Source organism: Agelaius tricolor, unplaced genomic scaffold (assembly GCF_023055355.1).
Source record: "Agelaius tricolor isolate 1412-34295 unplaced genomic scaffold, bAgeTri1.0.p SCAF_69, whole genome shotgun sequence".
NCBI lineage: Eukaryota > Metazoa > Chordata > Aves > Passeriformes > Icteridae > Agelaius > Agelaius tricolor.
The window spans coordinates 1,154,429-1,174,829 of record NW_027269329.1 but is presented as its reverse complement, the minus strand read 5'-3'; the positions used below and the strand labels follow the sequence as shown (position 1 = coordinate 1,174,829).

Below are 20,401 nucleotides of genomic sequence, written 5' to 3'. Positions count from 1 at the left end.
ATTCTGGGTGTGATTCCTGCTGTAATTCCGGGTGTTTTTCCCTGTAATTCCGGGTGTTTTCCCTGGAATTCCTGGTGTGATTCCCGCTGCTATTCCGGGTATTTTTCCCTGTAATTCTGGGTGTTTTCCCCTGGCATTCCCGGTGTAATTCCCGCTGTAATTCCGGGATTTTCCCCTGTAATTCCCGGTGTAATTCCCGCTGTAACTCCGGGATTTTCCCACTGTAATTCCCGGTGTTTTCCCCTGTAATTCCCGCTGTAATTCCCGGATTTTCCCCTCCCAGGGCACGACGGGGGCATGCTGGTGTTCAAGCTGGAGCGGGAGCGGCCGGCGCTGGCCGTGCATGGGAATTCCCTGTTCTACGTCAAGGATCGATTCCTGCGGCAGCTCGACTTCGGCAGCTCCCGCGACGTGGCCGTCATGCAGCTCCGCAGGCATGGGGCACCAAATCCACCCCAAATCCATCCTGAAATCCACCCCAAATCCACCCCAAATCCACCCCAAATCCATCCTGAAATCCATCCCCAAATCCACCCCAAATCCACCCCAAATCCACCCCAAATCCACCCCAAATCCACCCCAAATCCACCCCAAATCCACCCCAAATCCATCCCCAAATCCACCCCAAATCCACCCCAAATCCACCCCAAATCCATCCCCAAATCCATCCCCAAATCCATCCCCAAATCCACCCCAAAATCCATCCCCAAATCCACCCCAAAATCCATCCCCAAATCCACCCCAAATCCATCCCCAAATCCACCCCAAATCCACCCCAAATCCACCCCAAATCCATCCCCAAATCCATCCCCAAATCCATCCCCAAATCCACCCCAAAATCCATCCCCAAATCCACCCCAAAATCCATCCCCAAATCCATCCCAAATCCATCCCCAAATCCATCCCCAAATCCATCCCCAAATCCACCCCAAATCCACCCCAAATCCACCCCAAATCCACCCCAAATCCACCCCAAAATCCCCAAAATCCATCCCCAAATCCATCCCCAAATCCACCCCAAAATCCATCCCCAAATCCACCCCAAAATCCATCCCCAAATCCACCCCAAATCCATCCCAAAATCTACCCCAAATCCACCCCAAATCCACCCCAAATCCATCCCCAAATCCACCCCAAATCCACCCCAAATCCACCCCAAATCCACCCCAAATCCATCCCCAAATCCATCCCCAAATCCATCCCCAAATCCACCCCAAAATCCATCCCCAAATCCACCCCAAAATCCATCCCCAAATCCATCCCAAATCCACCCCAAATCCACCCCAAATCCACCCCAAATCCACCCCAAATCCATCCTGAAATCCATCCTGAAACCCATCCCCAAATCCACCCCAAATCCACCCCAAATCCACCCCAAATCCATCCTGAAATCCACCCCAAATCCACCCCAAATCCACCCCAAATCCATCCTGAAACCCATCCCCAAATCCACCCCAAATCCACCCCAAATCCACCCCAAATCCACCCCAAATCCATCCCCAAATCCACCCCAAATCCACCCCAAATCCATCCCCAAATCCACCCCAAATCCACCCCAAATCCACCCCAAATCCATCCCCAAATCCATCCCCAAATCCATCCCCAAATCCACCCCAAAATCCATCCCCAAATCCACCCCAAAATCCATCCCCAAATCCATCCCAAATCCATCCCCAAATCCACCCCAAATCCATCCCCAAATCCATCCTGAAATCCATCCTGAAATCCATCCTGAAACCCATCCCCAAATCCATCCCAAATCCACCCCAAATCCACCCCAAAATCCCCAAATCCACCCCAAATCCACCCCAAAATCCATCCCCAAATCCATCCCAAATCCATCCCCAAATCCACCCCAAATCCACCCCAAATCCACCCCAAAATCTACCCCAAAATCCCCAAAATCCATCTCCAAATCCATCCCCAAATCCACCCCAAAATCCCCAAAATCCATCCCCAAATCCACCCCAAAATCCCCAAAATCCATCCCCAAATCCACCCCAAAATCCCCAAAATCCATCCCCAAATCCACCCCAAATCCATCCCCAAAATCCATCCCCAAATCCACCCCAAATCCATCCTGAAATCCATCCCCAAATCCATCCCAAAACCCATCCCCAAATCCACCCCAAAGTCCCTGAAATCCATCCCCAAATCCATCCTAAAATCCGTCCTAAAATCCCTGAAACCCATCCCCAAATCCACCCCAAAATCCCCAAAACCCATCCCCAAATCCATCCCAAAATCCATCCTGAAATCCCTGAAATCCATCCCCAAATCCCCGAAATCCATCCCCAAATCCATCCCAAACCCCCCCAGAATTCCCAAATTCCCTCAAATTCCCCCAAACCCCCCCAAATCCATCCTAAACCACCCCAGAATTCCCAAATTCCCCCAAATCCACCCCAAACCCCCCCAGAATTCCCAAATTCCCCCAAACCCCCCCAGAATTCCCAAATTCCCCCAAATCCACCCCAACCCCCCCAGAATTCCCAAATTCCCTCAAATTCCCCCAAACCCCCCCAAATCCATCCTAAACCCCCCCAGAGTTCCCAAATTCCCCCAAATCCACCCCAAACCCCCCCAGGCTTTCCAAATTCCCCCAAATCCACCCCAAACCCCCCCAGAATTCCCAAATTCCCCCAAATCCACCCCAAACCCCCCAGAATTCCCAAATTCCCCGAAATCCATCCCAAACCACCCCGGAATTCCCAAATTCCCCCAAATCCATCCCAAACCCCCCCAGAATTCCCAAATTCCCCCAAATCCACCCCAACCCCCCCAGAATTCCCAAATTCCCCCAAATCCATCCCAAACCCCCCCAGAATTCCCAAATTCCCCCAAATCCACCCCAACCCCCCCAGAATTCCCAAATTCCCCCAAATCCATCCCAAATTCCCCCAAATCCATCCCAAATCCCTCCTGTGTTCCCGAATTCCCCCAAATCCATCCCAAATCCCCCCAGAATTCCCAAATTCCCCCAAATCCACCCCAAACCCCCCCAGAATTCCCAAATTCCCCCAAATCCATCCCAAACCACCCCAGAGTTCCCAAATTCCCCCAAATCCATCCCAAACCCCCCCAGAGTTCCCAAATTCCCCCAAATCCACCCCAAATCTCCCCAGAGTTCCCAAATTCCCCCAAATCCACCCCAAACCCCCCCAGAGTTCCCAAATTCCCCCAAATCCACCCCAAACCCCCCCAGAATTCCCAAATTCCCCCAAATCCACCCCAAACCCCCCCAGAATTCCCAAATTCCCCCAATTCCATCCCAAATTCCCCCAAATCCATCCCAAACCCCCCAGAATTCCCAAATCCACCCCAAACCCCCCAGAATTCCCAAATTCCCCCAAATCCACCCCAAACCCCCCAGAGTTCCCAAATTCCCCCAAATCCATCCCAAACCCCCCCAGAATTCCCAAATTCCCCCAATTCCATCCCAAATCCCCCCAGTGTTCCCGAATTCCCCCAAATCCATCCCAAAGCCCCCCAGAATTCCCAAATTCCCCCAAATCCACCCCAACCCCCCCAGAATTCCCAAATTCCCCCAAATCCACCCCAACCCCCCCAGAATTCCCAAATTCCCCCAAATCCACCCCAAACCCCCCCAGAATTCCCAAATTCCCCCAAATCCATCCCAAATTCCCCCAAATCCATCCCACATTCCCGTTTTCCCTCCCAGCGGTTCCAAGTTCCCGGTGTTCAGCATGAGCTACAACCCAGCTGAGAACTCCGTGCTGCTCTGCACCGTGAGTCCCAAAATCCCCGGGGTTTTTGGGGAAAATCCCCCAAATCCACGAGCCTGGGGGAAAACCCCTCCAACCCCCTTTGTTCCTCTGAAAAATCTCTCAAATTCCGCTTTTTTGGGGCAGAAAATCCCTCAAATTCCTGATTTTTTTGGGGGGGGGGAAATCCCTCAAATTCCACTTTTTTGGGGGGCAGAAAATCCCTCAAATTCCACTTTTTTTGGGGCAGAAAATCCCTCAAATTCCTGTTTTTGGGGGGAGGAAATCCCTCAAATTCCTGTTTTTTTGGGGCAGAAAATCCCTCAAATCCCTGATTTTTTTGGGGGAAAAAATGCCTCAAATCCCTGATTTTTTGTGGGGGGGGGAAATGCCTCAAATCCCTGATTTTTTTTGGGGGAAAAATGCCTCAAATCCCTGATTTTTTTGGGGGGAAAAATGCTTCAAATCCCTGATTTTTTGGGGCGAAAAATCCCTCAAATCCCTGATTTTTTTTTTGGGAAAAATCCCTCAAACCCCTGATTTTGGGGAAAAAATGCCTTAAATCCCTGATTTTTTGGGGGGGGAAAAAATGCCTCAAACCCCTGATTTTTTGTGGGGGGAAAAAATGCCTTAAACCCCTGATTTTTTGGGGAGGAAAAAATGCTTCAAATCCCTGATTTTTTTTTGGGAAAAATCCCTCAAACCCCTGATTTGGGGGGAAAAATGCCTCAAACCCCTGATTTTTTTTTTGGGAAAAATGCCTTAAATCCCTGATTTTTTTGGAGGAAAAATGCTTCAAATCCCTGATTTTTTTGGGGTGGAAAAAATCCCTCAAATCCCTGATTTTTTTTTTTGAGGAAAAATGCCTCAAACCCCTGATTTTTTGTGGGGGGGGGAAATGCCTCAAATCCCTGATTTTTTTGGGGGAAAAATCCCACAAACCCCAGATTTTTTGGGGAGGAAAATGCCTCAAATCCCTGATTTTTTTGGGGGGAAAAATGCTTCAAACCCCTGATTTTTTTTGGGAAAAATGCCTTAAATCCCAGATTTTTTTGGGGGAAAACCTCTAAAATGCCCCATTTTTTCCTCCCACAGCGAGCCAGCAACCTGGAGAACAGCACCTACGACCTGTACACCATTCCCAAGGATGCAGATTCCCAAAATCCCGACGGTGGGTGTGGCCCGAGCTCCCAAAAACCCCAGGAATTCCCATCCCCACCCCCCCTTTTCTCCCCATCCTTTATCCCCAAAATTCTCCTTTTTTACCCCAAATTTTTGGTGTTTTTTTGGCAGCTTTTCCCCCCCTTTTTCCCTTTGAAAAATCCAAACTTTTCCAGCCCCCCATCCATATTTTAGCAGGAATTTCTCCTTTCCCTTCCCAAATTTTTCCTCCCAGCTGGAGATTTCCTGGCTCTGTCCAAACCTGATGGATCTCAGGCCGATTTTTGGGATATTTCACCCACAAAAAAACCCTTTAAAAGTGACAATCCCAGGAATTATTTTGTGTTTTTTCCCTTTCCTGGCAAATTCCACGGGATTTTTTTTGTTTTCCAGTTTTTACGGGGAAAGGGAATTTACGATCCCAAGCCTTGATTTAATGGGATGAAAACTCCCAAATTATTGGATTTTTGTCCCAGTTTTAAATCCCAGCTGCTCCCCCTGCCAGGGAGCTGTGATGGATTTGGGGCCTTTTCCAGGGATTTATGGATTCCGGAGGGTTTGGAGCAGGGAATGTTTCCCTGCTGGGGTGGATTTGGAGGCAAAGAACGGGGACCAAAAAACAAAAAAATTGATTTTTTTTGGGAAGTTTTTCCAGCTGGGATATTGGGAAGATCAATCAAATCCCTGGGTTTGATGGAGGAGCAGCTGGGTCCCAAAAAAAAAATGAGGGAAAAGGGAAAATTCCGCAGCCGGAGGAGGGAGAAGGGCCCGGCCTCTTTTTTGGGGACAAAACCCTCAAATCCTGGAGGTTTTGGGAAAAATCCTTCAAATCCCTGAGCTTTTTGGGGAAAAACCCCTCAAACTCCACATTTTTGAGGGGGAAAATCCCTCAAATTCCATTTTATTTTTTTTTTTTTTAATTCATCAAATCCCGCAGTTTTGGGACAAATCCCTCAAACTCCACATTTTTGAGGGGGAAAATCCCTCAAATTCCACTTTATTTATTTTTTTTTAATTCCTCAAATCCCGCAGTTTTGGGACAAATCCCTCAAATCCCGCAGTTTTGGGACAAATCCCTCAAACTCCACATTTTTGAGGGAGAAAATCCCTCAAATTCCACTTTATTTATTTTTTTAATTCCTCAAATCCCGCAGTTTTGGGAAAGATTCCTCAAATCCCGCAGTTTTGGGACAAATCCCTCAAATTCCACATTTTTGAGGGGGAAAATCCCTCAAATTCCACTTTATTATTTTATTTTTTTAAAATTCATCAAATCCCGCAGTTTTGGGACAAATCCCTCAAACTCCACATTTTCGAGGGGGAAAATCCCTCAAATTCCACTTTATTTATTTTTCTTTTTTTTTAATTCCTCAAATCCCACAGTTTTGGGAAAAATCCTTTAAATCCCTGAGCTTTTTGGGGAAAAATCCCTCAAACTCCACATTTTTGAGGGGGAAAATCCCTCAAATTCCACTTTATTTTTTTTTTTTTTAATTCATCAAATCCCACAGTTTTGGGAAAGATCCCTCAAATCCCACAGTTTTGGGACAAATCCCTCAAATCCCGCAGTTTTGGGACAAATCCCTCAAATTCCACATTTTTGAGGGGGAAAATCCCTCAAATTCCACTTTATTATTTTATTTTTTTAAAATTCATCAAATCCCGCAGTTTTGGGACAAATCCCTCAAATTCCACATTTTCGAGGGGGAAAATCCCTCAAATTCCACTTTATTTATTTTTTTTTTAATTCATCAAATCCCACAGTTTTGGGAAAAATCCTTTAAATCCCTGAGCGTTTTGGGGAAAAATCCCTCAAACTCCACATTTTTGAGGGGGAAAATCCCTCAAATTCCACTTTATTTATTTTTTTTTAAATTCATCAAATCCCACAGTTTTGGGACAAATCCCTCAAACTCCACATTTTTGAGGGAGAAAATCCCTCAAATTCCACTTTATTTATTTTTTTAATTCCTCAAATCCCGCAGTTTTGGGACAAATCCCTCAAATCCCGCAGTTTTGGGACAAATCCCTCAAATCCCGCAGTTTTGGGACAAATCCCTCAAATTCCGCATTTTTTGGGAGGAAAACCCCTCGAGCTCCACATTTTGGGGATTTTCAGGGATTTTCAGGGCCTTTTCTGGCTGAAAATCCGGGATTTTTATGGAATATCTGAGGCTGGAGCAGCCTGGGACGGGGGGGATTGTCCCGTGGGATGGGAGGGGGTTTTGGGTCCCTTCTGATCCCAAAAATTCCGGGATTCTGGGATGTGGATCCGGGAGGAATCCGGATCCCATCCCAGCTTCTGAACCCCATCCCACAAATCCCACTGATCCCATAAATCCCACTGGTCTCATCCCAGTCCCACAAATCCCACTGATCCCATAAATCCCATTGGTCTCATCCCAGTCCCACAAATCCCACTGATCCCATAAATCCCATTGGTCTCATCCCAGTCCCACAAATCCCACTGATCCCATAAATCCCATTGGTCTCATCCCAGTCCCACAAATCCCACTGATCCCATAAATCCCATTGGTCTCATCCCAGTCCCACAAATCCCACTGATCCCATAAATCCCATTGGTCTCATCCCAGTCCCACAAATCCCACTGATCCCATAAATCCCATTGGTCCCATCCCAGTCCCACAAATCCCACTCATCCCATAAATCCCATTGGTCTCATCCCAGTCCCACAAATCCCACTGATCCCATAAATCCCATTGATTCCTTATTGCCATCCCAACCCCATCCTGTCCTATCCCATAAATCCCACAAATCCTATCCTGTAAATCCCATTTTATAAATCTCATCCCATCATTCCCATCAATCCCATCCCAATCCCGTTCTTTAAATCCCATCCCCTAAATCTCATTCCAGCCCCATCCCATAAATCCCAATCCCATCCTATAATTCCTATCCCATCCCATAAATCCCATCCCATAAATCCCATCCTATAAATCCCATTTTATAAATCTCATCCCACCCTATAAATCCCATTGATGCCATCCCAATCCTGTCCCATCAATCCCATCCCATAAACCCCATCCTAATGGATTCATCCCGAGTTTATCCCGGGTTTATCCTGGGTTTATCCTGGGTTTATCCTGGGTTTATCCTGGGTTTATCCTGGGTTTATCTGGGGTTAAACCTGGGTTTATCTGGGGTTAATCCTGGGTTGATCCCAGCCAGATTCCCAGGGTTTATCCTGGGTTTATCCTGGGTTGATCCCAGCCGGATTCCCGGGGTTTATCCGGGGTTAATCCCGGGTTGATCCCAGCCGGATTCCCAGGGTTTATCCTGGGTTTATCCTGGGTTGATCCCAGCCGGATTCCTGGGGTTTATCCAGGGTTTATCCTGGGTTTATCCCGGGTTTATCCTGGGTTGATCCCGGCTGGATTCCGGGGTTTGTCCTGGGTTTATCCTGGGTTTGTCCTGGTTTGATCCCAGCCAGATTCCCAGGGTTTATCCTGGGTTTATCCCGGGTTTATCCTGGGTTGATCCCAGCTGAATTCCAGGCTTTATCCTGGGTTGATCCCAGCCGGATTCCCGGGGTTTATCCGGGGTTTATCTGGGGTTTATCCGGGGTTAATCCCGGGTTGATCCCGGCTGGATTCCCAGTTTGATCCCGGGTTTATCCAGGGTTTATCCTGGGTTGATCCCAGCCGAATTCCTGGGGTTTATCCAGGGTTTATCTGGGGTTTATCCGGGGTTTATCCCGGCCGGATTCCCGGGGTTGATCCCGGGTTTATCCGGGGTTAATCCCGGGTTGATCCCGGCCGGATTCCCAGTTTGATCCTGGGTTTATCCGGGGTTAATCCCGGGTTGATCCCGGCCGGATTCCCAGTTTGATCCCGGTTTTTTCGGGATCGCAGCTCCGGAGGGGAAGCGCTCCTCGGGGCTCACGGCCGTGTGGGTGGCGCGGAACCGATTCGCCGTCCTGGACAGGATGCACTCGGTGAGATCCCGGGAAAAAACGGGAAAAAAACGGGAAATCGGGATGATGGGATCAGATCCAGGGGGGCCTGGTCCCAAAAAAAGGGGCTGGGATTGGGATAACAGGGATTGGGATAACAGGGATTGGATCCAGAGGGGCCTGATCCCAAATAAAAATGGTTGGAAAAGCAGGAGGTTGGGATAATGGGGATCAGATCCAGGGGTGCCTGATCCCAAAAAGAAAAAGGGTTGGGATTGGGATAATGGGGATCAGATCCAAGGGGACCTGATCCCAAAAAAACCTGGGATTGGGATAACAGGGATTGGATCCAGGAGACCTGATCCAAAAAAAAGAGGGTTGGGAAAAGCAGGAGATCAGGATAATGGGATGGGATCTGGGGGGGGGCTGATCCCAAAAAAAGGGCTGGGATTGGGATAACGGGGATTGGATCCAGAGGAACCTGATCCCAAAAAGAAAAAGGGTTGGGAAAAGCGGGAACGGGGCTGGAGCAGCTGGAGAAGGGAATGGAGGATCCTGAGGGGGCTGATCCCAGGGAAAAGGGGGATCCAGGGGGGATTTGGGATCTGATCCCAGGGAATGGGGCAGGACAAGAGGGAACGGCCTCGGGCTGTGCCAGGGCTGGAAATTTGGGATGGTTTTTCCATGGAAAAAAGGGTTGGGAAGTGTCAGAAGGGGCTCAGGGGGGGTTTGGATCCCCATCCCTGGAGGTGTCCGAGGGATTCCCGGGATTTGGGTTGGGTTTGATGCTTTTCCAACCTCCAAAACCCCGGAATTCCGGGAAAACCCTGATTCCCAACCCAGCTCTTTGTGCTCCCTCAAAAACAGCGGGAAAAATCCTGGAAAAACCCAACTCTGCTCCAGCCCAAGGGGCACAAAACCCTCCCTGCCTTCCCTAAAAACCCCCCAAAATCTGGGAATTCCCCCCAAAATCTGGGAATTCCCCCCAAAATCTGGGAATTCCCCCCAAAATCCGGGAATTCTCTTCCGGGGTCAGATCCTGATCAAGAACCTGAAGAACGAGATCACCAAGAAGGTTCCGGTTCCCAACTGTGACGAGATTTTCTACGCGGGCACCGGGAACCTGCTCCTGAGGGACTCCGACTCCATCACCCTCTTCGACGTCCAGCAGAAAAGGTGGGGATTTTCCGGGAATTTTCCGGGAATTTTCCGGGAATTTTCCGGGAATTCTGCACCTAAAACCTGCTTTTTGTTCACCAAATCCTGGTTTTTTCACTGTAAATCCTTCTCTTTTTTCACCCCAAGTCCTGTTTTTTTTTTCCCCTAATTCCCCTTTTTTTCCCCTCTAAATCCTGGGGTCTTTTCCTTCCTAAATCCCTTTTTTTTTCCCCCCCTAAATCCCACTTTTCCCACCCCAAATCCTGCTTGTTCCTGTGGAAAGCTGGGAAAGGCTGGAGAAGGGATCTGCTGGGGTTATTTTTTTGGGATCTGCTGGGAGTTTTTGGGATCTGGATTTTTTTTTGGGATCTGGGGTTTTTTTTGGGATCTGCTGGGGGTTTTTGGGATCTGTTTGGTTTTTTTTGGGATCTGTTTTTTTTTTTGGATCTGGGGTTTTTTTGGGATCTGCTGGGGGTTTTTGGGATCTGGGGGTTTTTGGGATCTGCTGGGGGTTTTTGGGATCTGCTGGGGGGCTTTGGGATCTGCTGGGGGTTTTTGGGATCTGCTGGTGTTTTTTGGGATCCGCTGGGGTTTTTTGGGATCCCAGGGCTGGATTTTGGGCCATTCCCTGATCCGGGATCTGGGATTTTTCCAGGACCTTGGCCTCGGTGAAGATCTCCAAGGTGAAGTACGTGATCTGGTCGGCCGACATGTCCCACGTGGCGCTGCTGGCCAAGCACGGTGAGCTCCGGGGGAAAATTCCCATTATTCCCATTATTCCCATTATTCCCATTATCCCCATCCCCATCCTGATCCCTGTTCTCATTCCCATTCCTGTAATTCTCATTCTCGTTCCCATTATTCCCATCCGCATTCCCTTAATTCCCACAATCCCTGTTACTCCTATCCCCATTCCCATCCCATCCCGATCCCCGTTCTCAATCCCATTCCTGTAATTCCCATTACCCCTGTTACCCAAGTTATTCCCATAATTCTCTCATTCCCGTTGTTCCTGTCATTGCCATCATTCCTGTAATTCCCTCATCCCCGGATTCCTGTCATACCCTGCAATTCCCATCATTCCTGTAATTCCAATTCCCTCATTCCCTGCAATTCCCATCATTCCTGTAATTCCAATTCCCTCATTCCCTGCAATTCCCATCATTCCTGTAATTCCCTCATTCCCATTGTTCCTGTCATTGCCATCATTCCTGTAATTCCCTCATTCCCGGGTTCCTGTCATTCCCTGCAATTCCCATCATTCCTGTAATTCCAATTCCCTCATTCCCTGCAATTCCCATCATTCCTGTAATTCCAATTCCCTCATTCCCTGCAGTTCCCATCATTCCTGTAATTCCAATTCCCTCATTCCCTGCAGTTCCCATCATTCCTGTAATTCCCTCATTCCCCTCATTCCCTGCAATTCCCATAATTCCCGGGTTCCCTCTGTTCCCATAATTCCCTCATTCCCTGCAATTCCCATCATTCCCGTAATTCCCTGCAATTCCCATCATTCCCATCATTCCCTCATTCCCTGCAATTCCCATAATTCCCTCATTCCCTGCAATTCCCGTCATTCCCGTAATTCCCGGGTTCCCTCTGTTCCCATAATTCCATCATTCCCGGGTTCCCGTCATACCCTGCAATTCCCATCCTGTAATTCCAATTCCCTCATTCCCTCCAATTCCCATCATTCCTGCAATTCCCATCATTCCCATAATTCCCTCATTCCCTGCAATTCCCCTCATTCCCTGGAATTCCCAGGTTCCCTCTGTTCCCATAACTCCATCATTCCCGTTGTTCCCTGCAATCCTTGCAATTCCCTCAATCCCTGGGTTCCCTCATTCCCTCATTCCCTGTAATTCCCTCGTTCCCGTAATTCCCTCGTTCCCGTTATCCCGGTCGTTCCCCGCAATTCCCGGTTTCCCTCCGTTCCCAGCCATCCTGATCTGTAACCGGAAGCTGGAGTCGCTGTGCCAGATCCACGAGAACATCCGGGTCAAGAGCGGCGCCTGGGACGAGAGCGGCGTCTTCATCTACACCACCAGCAACCACATCAAATACGCCGTCACCTCGGGGTCAGCCCTGCTCCGGGAGCGGGAAGGGCGGGAATTCCCGCCGGGAATGGCGGGAATTGTCACTGGGAATGGCGGGAATTGTCACCGGGATGGGCGGGAATTGTCACTGGGATGGGTGGGAATCGTCACTGGGATGGGCAGGAATTGTCACCGGGATGGGCGGGAATTGTCACTGGGAATGGCAGGAATTGTCACTGGGAATGGAGGGAATTGTCACTGGGATGGCTGGGAATTGTCACTGGGAGGGGCGGGAATTGTCACTGGGAATGGAGGGAATTGTCACTGGGAATGGCTGGGAATTGTCACTGGGAATGGAGGGAATTGTCACTGGGATGGCTGGGAATTGTCACTGGGAATGGCAGGAATCGTCACTGGGAATGGAGGGAATTGTCACTGGGATGGTGACAGGAATTGTCACTGGGATGGTGACAGGAATTCCCACCGGGATGGGCGGGAATTGTCACCGGGATGGGCAGGAATTGCTTGGATGGTCAGGAGCTCACTGGGATGGTCAGGAATTCCCTGGGATGGTCAGGAACTGTAACTGGGATGGCTGGGAATTCTCACTGGGATGGTGACAGGAATTCTCACTGGGATGGCCGAGAGTTTCCTGGGATGGTCAGGAATTCTCCCTGGGATGGCCAGGAATTCTCACCGGGATGGTCAGGAACTGTCACTGGGATGGCTGGGAATTCTCATTGGAATGGTGACAGGAATTCTCACTGGGATGGCCAGGAGTTCCTTGGGATGGTTGGGAGTTCCTTGGGATGGTTGGGAGTTCCTTGGGATGGCCGACAGTTCCCTGGGATGGTCAGGAATTCTCACCAGGATGATGTGGAGTTCTCTGTGAGCTCACCAGGAATTCCCTGGCATGTCCGGGAATTCTCCCCGGGAATGCTCACCGGGAACGTCCCCCCATAATTCCATGGCATGTCCGGGAATTCTCCCCGGGAATGCTCACCGGGAACGTCGCCCCCTCCCCGGCGCAGGGACCACGGGATCATCCGCACGCTGGACCTGCCCATCTACGTGACGCGCGTGAAGGGCAACAACGTTTACTGCCTGGACCGGGAGTGCCGGCCCCGCGTGCTCACCATCGACCCCACCGAGTTCCGCTTCAAGCTCGCCCTCATCAACAGGAAATACGACGAGGTCAGGGATGGACCCGGGAACGGGGGAAAATCTGGGATTGGGAATGAGGGAAGAGCGGGGTTGGGAAGGGTGGAGAAATGGGCTTGGGAATGGCGGGTGAAAATCTGGAATGCCAGCTCTGCATGCTCAGCATCGACCCCACTGAGTTCCGCTTCAAAGTCGCCCTCATCAACAGGAAATATGATGAGGTCAGGGATGGACCTGGGAACGGGGGAAAATCTGGGAAAAAACAGGGTTGGGAACGAGGGAAAAGTGGGGTTGGGAATGGTGGACAAAGGCGGGTGAGCCCCGCGTGCTCAGCATCGACCCCGCCGAGTTCTGCTTCAAACTCACCCTCATCAACAGGAAATATGATGGGGTCAGGAATAAACCTGGGAATGGGGAAAAGTGGGGAAAAATGGGATTGGGAATTGAGGAAAAATGGGGGAAAATGGGATTGGGAATGAGGGAAAAGCGGGGTTGGGAATGGCGGGTGAAAATTGGGAGTGCTCAGCATCGACCCCGCCGAGTTCCACTTCAAAGTCGCCCTCATCAACAGGAAATATGATGAGGTCAGGGATGGACCTGGGAATGGGATTGGAAATGGGAAAAAATAGGGGAAAAGTGGGTTTGGGAATGAGGGAGGAGTGGGGTTGGGAATGGTGGATCACAATCGGGAGTGCTCAGCATAGACCCCGCCGAGTTCCACCTCAAACTTGCCCTCATCAACAGGGAAGTTTGATGAGGTCAGGAATAAGTCTGGGAATGGGGAAAATCTGGGAAAAAATGGGATTGGGAATTGGGGAAAAATGGGGGGAAATGGGATTGGGAACGAGGGAAGAGTGGGGTTGGGAATGGTGGATCACAATCGGGAGTGCTCAGCATCGACCCCACCGCTTCAAACTCGCCCTCATCAACAGGAAATATGATGAGGTCAGGAATAAACCTGGGAATGGGGAAAAGTGTAGGATTTCCTGAGGATTCTGGATTTGGGAGTAGGGGCTGCAGCCTTTGGGAATAGGGGCTGGCAAAGCCTTTCCTGAAGATGGGAAAAGCCTTTCCTGAGGGTGCTTGGAAGCGCCTCTCCCAAGGAGAGGAAAAGCCTTTCCCAGGGATGGAAGATTCTTTCCCAAGGCTTTTGGGAAGAGCCTTTCCCAAGGCTTTTGGGAAGAGCCTTTCCTAAGGGATTTTGAGAAGAGCCTTTCCCAAGGGATTTTTAGGAAGAGCTTTTCCCAGGAATTTTGGGAAGGGCTTTTCCCAAGGCTTTGGGGAAGAGCCTTCCCCAGGATTTTTAAGAAGAGCCTTTCCCAAGGGATTTTGGGAAGAGTCTTTCCCAAGGGGTTTTGGGAAGAGCCTTTCCCAGGGATGGAATATCCTTTCCCAAGAGATTTTTGGGAAGAGCCTTTCCCCAGGCTTTTGGGAAGAGCCTTTCCCCAGGGATTTTGGGAAGGGCCTTTCCCCAGGGATTTTGGGAAGAGCCCTTCCCAGGATTTTTGGGAAGAGCCCTTCCCAGGATCTGGGCCTGCCCGCAGGTGCTGCACATGGTGCGGAACGCCAAGCTGGTGGGGCAGTCGATCATCGCCTACCTGCAGCGCAAGGGCTACCCCGAGGTGGCCCTGCACTTCGTCAAGGACGAGAAAACGCGCTTCAGCCTGGCCCTGGAGTGCGGCAACATCGAGGTGACGCCGGCTCCGGGGGCATTCCGGGGCTTTCTGGGACATTCCGGGGCTTTCTGGGACGTTCCGGGGCTTTTTGGGACGTTCCGGGGATGTTTTGGGATAAACGCGCCTCAGCCTGGCCCTGGAGCGCGGCAGCACGGAGGTGATGTCGGCTTTTGGGATGTTCCAGGGCATTTTGGGACGCTGTGGGAAGTTTGGGGGCGTTCTCAGCCGTTTTGAGGTGTTTTGGGACATTCTGGGAAGTTTGGTTTTGGGGATTTTGGGACGTTTTTGGGACATTCCCTGGGAACGGATCGCCCTGGAGGCAGCCAAGGCTCTGGACAACAAGGGCTGCTGGGAGAAACTGGGCCAGGTGGCCCTGCTGCCATCCCTGCTCCCATTCCCCATTCCCAATCCCATTCCCAATCCCTCTGACCCCATTCCCAGTCCCTCTAATCCCAAAATTCCCTGGCATAGATCGCCCTGGAGGCAGCCAAGGCCCTGGATGACAAGGGCTGCCAGGGGAGGTGGCTGTGCTGCAATCTCTGCTCCCATTCCCCATTCCCAATCCCATTCCCAATCCCTCTGACCCCATTCCCAGTCCCTCTAATCCCAAAATTCCCTGGCATAGATCGCCCTGGAGGCATCCAAGGCCCTGGATGACAGGGGCTGCCAGGGGAGGTGGCCCTGCTGCTATCCCTGCTCCCATTCCCAATCCCTCTGACCCCATTCCCGATCCCTCTGACCCCATTCCCAATCCCTGCTCCCATTCCCAGTCCCTCTGACCCCACTCCTGATCCCTCTAACCCCGGAATTCCCTGTCACAGATCTACCTGGAGGCATCCAAGGCCCTGGATGACAAGGGCTGGGCGAGGTGGCCCTGCTGCTATCCCTGCTCCCATTCCCCATTCCCAATCCCATTCCCAATCCCTCTGACCCCATTCCCAATCCCATTCCCAGTCCCTCTGACCCCATTCCCAGTCCCTCTAATCCCGGAATTCCCTGTCCCAGATCGCCCTGGAGGCAGCCAAGGCTCTGGACGACAAGGGCTGCTGGGAGAAGCTGGGCGAGGTGGCCCTGCTGCAGGGCAACCACCAGGTGGTGGAGATGTGCTACCAGCGCACCAAGAACTTCGACCGCCTCTCCTTCCTCTACCTCATCACCGGCAACCTGGAGAAGCTCCGCAAGATGATGAAGATCGGTGAGAGCCCCGGCATTCCCGCCGGGAATCCCGCCCGATTCCCGCTTTTCCTGGGTTGGGAACGGCAGCTGATTCCTGGTTTTATTGGGGCCAGGAACGGCAGCTGATTCCTGGTTTTCCTGGGTTGGGAACGGCAGCTGATTCCTGGTTTTATTGGGACCAGGAACAGCGGCTGATTCCTGGTTTTCCTGGGGTCATGAATGGGGGCTGATTCCCAGTTTTCCTGGAGCCATGAATGGGGGCTGATTCCCAGTTTTCCCGGTCCTGGGAACAGCGGCTGATTCCCAGTTTTCCTGGGTTGGGAACGGCAGCTGATTCCTGGTTTTATTGGGACCAGGAACGGCAGCTGATTCCTGGTTTTCCTGGAGCCATGAATGGTGGCTGATTCCCGGTTTTCCTGGGTTGGGAATGGCGGCTGATTCCTGGTTTTATTTGGGCCAGGAATCCTGGCTGATTCCTGGTTTTCCTGGGGCCAACAACAGTGGCTGATTCCCAGTTTTCCTGGGTTGGGAATGGTGGCTGATTCCCGGTTTTCCTGGGGCTGGGAACAGCAGCTGATTCCCAGTTTTCCTGGGTTGGGAATGGCAGCTGATTCCTGGTTTTATTGGGACCAGAAATGGCAGCTGATTCCCAGTTTTCCTGGGGCTGGAAGAGCGGCTGATTTCCCGGTTTTATTGGGTTGGGAATGGCGGCTGATTCCCGGTTTTCCTGGGTTGGGAACAGTGGCCAATTCCCAGTTTTCCTGGGCTGGGAATGGCGGCTGATTCCCAGTTTTCCTGGACTGGGCACAGCGACTGATTCCTGATTTTCCTGGTCCTGGGAATGGCAGCTGATTCCCGGTTTTCCCGGGGCTGAAAGAGCAGCTGATTCCCGTTTTTCCCAGTCTCGGGAACGGCGGCTGATTCCCGTTTTTCCCGTTTTTCCAGCGGAGATCCGGAAGGACATGAGCGGGCACTACCAGAACGCGCTGTACCTGGGGGACGTGGCCGAGAGGGTGCGGATCCTGCGGAACTGCGGCCAGAGTGAGTCGTTTGCAATGGAATCCCGGGAATTCCGGGCACGGGGAGTCCTTCCCAACGGGAATTCCGGGGGCTTCCGGGCATGGGGAGTCCTTCCTGACAGGAATTCTGGGCAGAGGAAGTCATTCCCGCCAGGAATGCTGCCCTGGAAGCTCAGGAAAGGCTCTTGGATCCCCAAGCATTTCTGTTATTCCAGTGGTTATTCCCATTATTCCAATGGCTATTCCCACTATTTCCCATTATTCCAATGGCTATTCCCACCACTCCCATTATTCCAATGGCTATTCCCAGTATTTCCCATTATTCCAGTGGCCATTCCCATTATTCCAATGGCTATTCCCACCACTCCCATTATTCCAATGGCTATTCCCGCTATTTCCATTATTCCTGTGGCTATTCCCAGTATTTCCCATTATTCCAGTGGCCATTCCCATTATTCCAATGGCCATTCCCAGTGTTTCCCTGTGTTATTCCTGTGGCCATTCCCAGTGTTTCCCGTTATTCCAGTGGTCATTCCCATTATTCCAGTGGCCATTCCCAGTGTTTCCCGTTATTCCTGTGGCCATTCCCATTATTTCCCGTGGTCATTCCCGTTATTTTTCCAGAGTCCCTGGCGTTCCTGACGGCCGCCACGCACGGGCTGGACGAGGAGGCCGAGAGCCTGCGGGAATCCTTCGATCCCGAGAAGGAGACGGTGGGAACGCCGGGAAAAACTCCGGGAAAAACTCCGGGAGTTTGGGAGGGATGGGGATGGGGATGGGCATGGGAGAAATCCTGGGAAACTCCTGGAATTGGGGAAGGAGGGAAGGGATGGTGGCTCCTGGAAAACTCCTGGAATTTGAGAGGGGAACAGTGGGGTCCGGTGAGGAAAACACCTGGAATTTGGGAAGGAGGGAATGGTGGGGATGGAGGAAATCCTGGAAAACTCCTGGAATTCAGGAAGGAGGGGATGGGGGGGTCCTGGAAAACTCCAGGAATTTGGGAAAGGAACAGTGGGATCCAGAGGGGATGGACTCCTGGAAAACTCCAGGAATTTGGGAAAGGGAACTGTGGGTTCCAATGGGGAGAACTCCTGGAAAAGTCCAGGGATGTGGGAAGGAGCTGTTAATGGCGAGGCAGCTCCTTCCCGGGGTTTTCCCGGCGCATCCCGACGTTTTCCCGGCGTGTCCCAGATCCCGGCCGTGGATCCCGAGGCGCGGCTGCTGCAGCCGCCGGCCCCGGTGCTGCCCCTGGACACCAACTGGCCCCTGCTGACCGTGTCCAAGGGCTTCTTCGAGGGCTCCATCGCCGGGAAAGGTCGGCATTCCCCGCATTCCCGGCATTCCCGGGGTTTGGGATGGGCGCCGGGAGGTTGCTGTGGTCCAGGCAAACCCATGGAATGTTCTGGGAATTGGGGAGAAAGGGGCTGGAAAAACTGGGGAAGGGTGTGGGGTGTGAGGCCATGGGGGTGGGAGGGATTGGGAATGGGATCAGGGCTGGGATTGAGCCCTGGGAATGGGATCAGGGCTGGGATTGACCCCTGGGAGTGGGATTGAGCCCTGGGAATGGGATTGAGCCCTGGGAATGGGATCAGGGCTGGGATTGACCCCTGGGAGTGGGATTGACCCCTGGGAATGGGATTGATGCCTGGGATTTGGGATCAGGGCTGGGATTGACCCCTGGGAATGGGATCAGGGCTGGGATTGAGCCCTGGGAGTGGGATTGAGCCCTGGGAATGGGATCAGGGCTGGGATTCACCTCTGGGAATGGGATTGAGCCCTGGGAATGGGATCAGGGCTGGGATTGAGCCCTGGGAATGGGATCAGGGCTGGGATTGACCCCTGGGAGTGGGATTGACCCCTGGGAATGGGATCAGGGCTGGGATTGACCCCTGGGATTTGGGATTGACCCCTGGGATTTGGGATCAGGGCTGGGATTGACCCCTGGGAATGGGATCAGGGCTGGGATTGAGCCCTGGGATTTGGGATTGATGCCTGGGATTTGGGATCAGGGCTGGGATTGGAATTCCTGGAATTCAGAGTGGGCGTCCAGCCGGGGATGAGCCCCATGATCCTGGCGCTCTCCCCACCCTCATAAATCCCGAAATTCCGCAAAATCCCACCCCGAGATGCCACAGCGCAGAGGCGGGGTGGGGTTTTCCCCTCACGGAATTGTTTTCCAAGGGTCTTTCCCTGTTTTTTTTTCAGGGAAAGGAGGAGCCCTGGCTGCCGACATCGACATCGACACCGTGGGCACCGAGGGCTGGGGCGAGGACGCCGAGCTGCAGCTGGATGAAGGTGGGAAAACCCTGGGATTTCCCTTGGGAAAGCTCCCTCCCCCCCGCCCGTGGGACCCCTGTGACATTCCCTGCTCCCTGCAGACGGATTCGTGGATGCCGGGGAAGGATTCGGAGAGGAAGGAACGGGAAAAGGGCAGGAGGAAGGAGGAGGATGGGAGGTGGAAGAAGATTTGGATCTTCCCCCCGAGCTGGTAGGAGAATCCTGGGGAGTCCCAGCGCCGATTCTTGGGGAATTCGGGAAGCAGGGAATGTTCTGTGGGATCATCCAGCTGGGGTTTCAGCTGGAATTCCGGGATTTTCCCTCAGGATGTCCCTGCCGGCCCTGCAGGAACGGCTGAGGACGGATTCTTTGTGCCTCCCACCAAAGGCACCAGCCCAGCCCAGGTAAAATCCTGGATTTCCTTGGAAAACCGGGAATTCCCTCCTTTTCCCTTTCTCTTTTTGGTGGTTTTTATTTGGGATTTGTGAGCCCATTGTGGGAACTCTGCCCATCCCAATCCCACCTGGATTCCCTTCCCTTCCCTCTTTCCCAGGTGTGGTGCAACAATTCCCAGCTCCCCGTGGATCACATCCTGGCAGGATCCTTCGAGACAGCCATGAGGGTGAGTTCTCTATGGAATTTTTAATGGAAAAACATTTTTTTCTGAATCATCACTTTGCATCCATCTGGGAATATTCCATCCCCGTTCCCCTGTGGACACGACCCAGAGCGAGGCCTCGGCTCTGCCTGATCCAGGTTTTCCCGACCTAATCCATGATTTTTTTTATTTTTTCCATGATTTTTTTTTATTTTTATTTTATTTTTTTCCCCCCCTCAGCTGCTCCATGACCAGGTGGGAGTGACCAACTTCGGGCCCTACAAGCAGCTCTTCCTGCAGACCTTCTCCCGGGGCAGGACGACATTCCAGGCTCTTCCCAGCCTCCCCGCCATGTATGGATTCCCGCACCGCAACTGGTGAGCACTGGGACGCGCCTTTCCCGCCTTCCAGGGGAGAAATCCCGGATTTGTGAGGCTGGGAATGAGCCCAGCCGGTCCGAGCTGGACGCTCAGAATTCCAGGAATTCCCTGGGCGGCTCCA

At 51.9% G+C, this 20,401-nt stretch overlaps 1 protein-coding gene across 4 annotated transcripts in view; it reads left to right on the top strand.

The window, feature by feature from the left end:
- The window catches only part of COPA (COPI coat complex subunit alpha), a 40,647-nt gene that overhangs the window by 14,468 nt on the left and 5,778 nt on the right, over positions 1-20,401 (top strand). For all 4 annotated transcript variants that reach the window (XM_071417381.1, XM_071417382.1, XM_071417383.1 and 1 more), the window contains 18 exons: positions 284-434; positions 3,683-3,749; positions 4,821-4,896; positions 8,759-8,841; positions 9,836-9,975; positions 10,613-10,698; positions 11,897-12,035; positions 13,025-13,187; positions 14,699-14,845; positions 15,836-16,025; positions 16,952-17,047; positions 17,650-17,738; positions 18,217-18,340; positions 19,231-19,320; positions 19,404-19,513; positions 19,629-19,706; positions 19,856-19,924; positions 20,141-20,277. In XM_071417381.1, the coding sequence (XP_071273482.1) occupies positions 284-434; positions 3,683-3,749; positions 4,821-4,896; positions 8,759-8,841; positions 9,836-9,975; positions 10,613-10,698; positions 11,897-12,035; positions 13,025-13,187; positions 14,699-14,845; positions 15,836-16,025; positions 16,952-17,047; positions 17,650-17,738; positions 18,217-18,340; positions 19,231-19,320; positions 19,404-19,513; positions 19,629-19,706; positions 19,856-19,924; positions 20,141-20,277 (2,035 nt within the window). The remainder of the gene's footprint in view (positions 1-283; positions 435-3,682; positions 3,750-4,820; positions 4,897-8,758; positions 8,842-9,835; positions 9,976-10,612; positions 10,699-11,896; positions 12,036-13,024; positions 13,188-14,698; positions 14,846-15,835; positions 16,026-16,951; positions 17,048-17,649; positions 17,739-18,216; positions 18,341-19,230; positions 19,321-19,403; positions 19,514-19,628; positions 19,707-19,855; positions 19,925-20,140; positions 20,278-20,401) is intronic.